At 35.8% G+C, this 5,299-nt stretch overlaps 1 protein-coding gene across 1 annotated transcript; it reads right to left on the reverse strand.

Moving 5' to 3' along the window:
• Window positions 1-297: 297 nt before the first annotated feature.
• Window positions 298-5,084, reverse strand: LOC143598321 (uridine kinase-like protein 4). Its single transcript, XM_077076565.1, has 15 exons — window positions 5,034-5,084; window positions 3,782-3,930; window positions 3,617-3,708; window positions 3,439-3,508; window positions 3,237-3,349; window positions 3,023-3,119; window positions 2,868-2,947; window positions 2,582-2,776; window positions 2,431-2,514; window positions 2,291-2,351; window positions 2,067-2,127; window positions 992-1,085; window positions 853-925; window positions 691-773; window positions 298-603 (listed from the first exon to the last, which is right to left on the reverse strand). Exons 2-15 carry the CDS (start codon window positions 3,915-3,917, stop codon window positions 454-456), a joined length of 1,389 nt encoding a protein of 462 aa, XP_076932680.1. The 5' UTR covers window positions 3,918-3,930; window positions 5,034-5,084; the 3' UTR covers window positions 298-453.
• Window positions 5,085-5,299: the final 215 nt, after the last annotated feature.

Here is a 5,299-nt window from a genome sequence, read left to right on the forward strand (position 1 = left end):
AAGAAAATACAAATGAGCGGCTAGACGAGCCACAAGGTAGCTGAGCTTTCTACAGAGTGACCATGCCACTTTGTTTAGAATTAAACATTATTCGAAATTTAAACAATCAAATGGCAGATCAGTCTCATTCTTTACCAGTTCTGATTCAGACCAAAACCAAATTTATTTAAAAACAAACTGAAAACGGATCAGACCCGGCCCGGTTAAGCCCTAACTATTTGTTTCTTGTATCATATAATTATGTGTATGTATAAATTGTATTAAACCTCTGTATATATTCTGGGGGTACGCTTACTATATATTATTGTCAAAAACTTATACCATATAACATTATTATAACATAATATCATATAGCCTGTTAAAGTACCATATAACCCAACTCCACAAAGGTAACAAGTCTCACCAAACCCGAAACCTCAAAACCCAAACACAATTTCACAAACAACCCACGTTTCACTCATCATCTGTCCCAAAATACCGGTCTCCAAACTCACCCATCCCGGGAAGCACACGAAACTCTTGATTCAGCCCTGTTTCTATCTCGGATGTCACAATCTTTATTCTCGGGAACCGTTTGCACACCACATGCACTCCTTGTGGAGCCTGTAACAACCAACAGTTTGTTTTCATAAATAGTTTTGACTTATCTGGTCAAAAAGTTGACTTTCAAAAACGGGTTTGTCGACTTACAGAGATTAGATTCAAGAATATGATATTGCCCTCGGGTACACCTTTCTTTAGAAGCAAGGAAATAGCCTGAACAGCTGAATTACCTGAACAAATTACTTGCATTGTCAGCACAAACACGTATTTTAAAGAAAATAGTGAATTTTTGAGGAATGTGGAACGAACCTGTTCCTAGTATAGGATCCAGCAACAAAACATGCCTATCGGATATATCTTGTGGCAATTTTTCATATATTAACTGCATAAAGGTTCAATCATGTTTTAAAGCGGTTAATTTGGGTGAATAATTATCTAAGGCACAAACCTGTTGGCCATTATCGCCTTCTCTATGAATAAGAATCTTTCCAATCTTTATGCCCTTACAACATGCCCGCAATGCATTTTCCATACTCTCACCACTGCAAAAGATTGAACAAAAAGTCACGATTTCTATCAAACGAAAAAAGTCGATATACTATACAGGGTATGGTTTCGGTACAAAGTGGATTTCGCCTAAGAAGCGTAGGAAGCAATGATGTACGCGTGTGGGTTTTCTGGGTGAGGGTATTTGTGTTCATTTATGTTTTCATGTTCAGGCACACTTAACAACGCCTTAAAAAATGGAATAACCGCAACATCATCATCATCATCATCATCATCATCATCATCATCATCGTACTCAGTATATCCCACCAATAGCAAAGCTATAGTAGGGTCTGAGGAGGGTAAGATGTAGACAGCCTTACCTCTACCCCATAGGGATAGAGAGGCTGCTTCCGGAATAACCGCAACATGGTTTTCATAATAAAAACACTTCTGAAACATGGCGCACAGTTATATCGCATGGTTCTTTACACCATTTTAAAAAAATGTCACTTTAAAAATATTATAAATAACAATATTATACTCATTAGATACAATAAAATTCATGATTTTATGGTTAATTTTTTAAAAAGTAATGAAGCATATAAAAGTTATTTGAGTTTTATACACTAGTATTTAATGAAAAACTCAACACAATGGGTAAATGTAAATTCCCTCTATACCCTTCTATCCTTGCTAACTTCCAGATAATTACAAAATTGCCACCTCGCCGGTCTGAGCCATTATATTAGTTTTTGATCAAAGGCCCAAATTGCTCCCCATCAGTTTAGCGAAATCCATTTTGGGCGTGTGTATGTATGTTGTATGTATCACCAAGGGTGAGATCAGTACCATACCCGTGCCCGAAAGTACCCGTACCAAAAATCGTAAATCTGGGTACCCATACCCGTACCTGAAAGTACCCGTGCCGAAAATAGTAAATCTGGGCACCCACACCCACACCCGTATCCGAATTTTATTTTGGTGATTCACCAAAATAAATAAAAAATACACTTATATTGTAATAATATAAATACCTCCTGATAACAGAAACACCACATAATCTCTTACAAAAATCTACTCCTGTGTATACAGACCCTGCATTTTCACAAACCCAAAAAATGTCATGAAGACAAACACTTAGTACTCGCATGATGCAAACTGAACTATAAAATACTTTCTATATCCATACTCACATATTCTAAGTTCTAACAATAACAAATTAAGGTGCGCTTGGAAATAAATTAGTGCGCAAGCTTACCGGTGGGAGTTACCACCTGTTTTTCTGTAAATGGAAGATGTCCCAAACCATGCTCCACAACCTGATCAGACCAAATCATAATCATGCAAAAACCAACATGAAAAGTAATCAAAGCGGTCCTCACGGAAACAAGAACTCACCAACCGGATTAATCGGTCTGCATAAAATACAAAATCATGCTTTGTTGTTTGAGCATCGCGTATAAGTGTATGCATGCCACGTATCTGCATAAAAACAACCAACAATAAGAAAACTATAAAACAAAATAAATATGAGAATCAAAAGTGGTACCTGAAAAGTTGAATGAATAACATATAAATTAGAATATATTTTACAAAGATCATGTTGACCAAGCTTTGTCCGAATATGTTGGACAATTAAGTCAATAGCAACATGATTGTCTCCTCCGCGAGGTATGATGATGTCAGCATATTTTTTGGTTGGAAGTATGAAGTCATCAAAAGCAGGCTTCACGAACTTCGAATACTGCATATATGTATTGAAGAATACTACGATTAAAGAATCTTTTAACATAATTTATTTTATATATATTCAAGGAAAGGAAATACAAACTAACCTGATCAAGTACCATACCAATATCCCGCCCCTTTTCGCCTGTGTCACGCCTTATTCTCCTTGCAAGGCGCACGTCAGCATCTGCACTGAAAGATGAGTAAAATAAATGAAAATATTAATGATTTGAGATAATGTTATGTAAGGAGTGTGTAGAACCTGTGTCAACAAAGATCTTCATGTTCATCAAACCCCGTACACGAGGATCATGAAAAATGAGTATGCCTTCCAAAATTATGACATCTGAAGGATTCACCTGCCAGATATTCATGATTTTAATTTTACAGTTGAAGTTTTACTATCAAACATCAAATGTTATTAGTTTGTGTTTTTATAAATGTTGGCATTTCCAACTTATTTTATTATAAATTACCTTTCGAGATATGCTGTTCTTGTAAGTCCTGAAGTCGTATTTTGGAATATCCACTGATTTTCCATGCTTCAACATCTCCACAGCTAATAATAACTTATCATTATCAAAAGCATCTGAGGAGGCAAAAAAAGATAAATTATCCTTTTTTTTTTACTTTATAAAATTACTATGAAAAATAGGCAGTTAAAGTAAGAAGACTTGCCAGGATGATCAAAGTTGTACTCATGAACCCTTGTAAGTTCTTCAGGAGTCAAACTATGATAGAAGGAATCCTGCAAACACACGCATAAACACATACCACTTACATGGACAAATATTGCGTGATCGAAATATAGACCTTTCACATACTCTAATCATACTGTTAGCAAAGAAAACGATACCTGGTTGACAAGTACAACACGCTGATCGTGAAGCTGCTCGATAATCATATCACATACTGTTGTTTTCCCTGATGCTGCACCTCCAGCAACCCCTGCTCAATAAAAAGCATTACATACATGAAACTATACAAGTAATCAAGTGCACTTAGATGCTGCAATGCATACCAATGATAAAAGGCTGCTTATGCACGTTTTCATCCACCGAAGCTGTTGCTGGTGCTTGTATCCCGTCAATGTGAAATCCAGAAAAATGTGCCCCTGATGAAGCCTCTATCATATACTCTACCGGTGTAGACCCCATTTGCAATTATAACCTGAAATGGCCAATCAAATATCCACATTATATGCCAAAGCTAACTATCTAGAGAGTGGAAAACTTTGGGGTCGTTAAATATTAAATTTTTGGCGGTACTGATTGGGTCAGGTCAGATAATAAAAAGATAAATTAAATTAATTTTCAAATAAATAATAAAAATACATCAATCATCATCATCAATCATCATTTTATTAATTTTCATTTTATCATTAGAAATCCATAACTAAAATACAATAATCCTACAGTGCTCTCTACAGGTTTCATTTTATGAAACCTAGAGAGACACTCCTAAGTAACTGTTTTTCAATATAGCAAATATAACTAACGCTCAAATTCTCATCACCAATCCAATTAGGCAAATCTACTTCATTGTAGGCAAAACTTATAGTTGCCAGTAGGGGTGTAAACGAGTCTAACCAAGCCCTGGACTCAAGCAGGCTCACGAGAGCTCGATAAGTGAAGCTCAGGCTCGTTTACTAAACAAGCTTATTTTTAGGCTAGAGCTCATTTATGCTCGGCTCAATTCGATATTATTGCGAGCCAAGTAGCTCACAAATAGCTTGTCTCGTTTAAACCCCTGGTTGCAACAGGTAAAACTAATCCTAACATTAACAAACGGTAGACCATCGTAAATGAAAGGGTTTCTTTTTTCCAACCGTCAATCTTACAAGACTAGATTAACCATTCAAGTTGGGAAATTATAGTGGAATGCATTTGTAACCATCAATTTGTACGCATTTCCAATCTTCAATTTAGATCAATGCAATTCAACATGCAAATAATTACGCGGCGACACGGATGACAAATCACACAGAGTTGAAAAAAGCAAATGGAGACGAGGTAGATCCAACGGTGTTTATAGACAATCCGCCTCAGTGGTCTTAGATGCAAACTCCCCTTAAAACATGAATGATCATCATCACTTATCTTCTACCATCATAATCATACAACTAGTCTAAAAATCTAAAATAATAATCAACAATGTTACATTTCAGAATCCCAATCATCTTCACAGATGATAATATTGAAAAGATGCATAAAAAAAAGGCCAGATTCATAAAATGCAAGACAGAGGAGAGGACCACAAAAGCATATACTTACAAGATTCAAATAATGTTGTTGGGTTTCTAGAATATACCTCAACACACACAAACTTGATTCCTCCAAAATTCAAAATAAAAAAAAAAAGAAGGGTTTTTGTGGGTTTCTTGATTTGTTTTTCAAGATTTGATTTTGAATTGAAATTGAAATTGAAATTGAAATTGAAAGTGGAGCTGAACAAGAATCAGAAAGAGAAAGGGAAACAGTGGGCGAGTTTGGGATATATTGCAAGTGAGAGTCCAAGGAGGGGCATTATGGTCATATGG

This window comes from Bidens hawaiensis, unplaced genomic scaffold (genome assembly GCF_021521415.1).
Source record: "Bidens hawaiensis isolate Kalapana, Puna unplaced genomic scaffold, B.hawaiensis_p1.1 tig00001842_1, whole genome shotgun sequence".
NCBI classification, from domain to species: Eukaryota; Viridiplantae; Streptophyta; class Magnoliopsida; order Asterales; family Asteraceae; genus Bidens; species Bidens hawaiensis.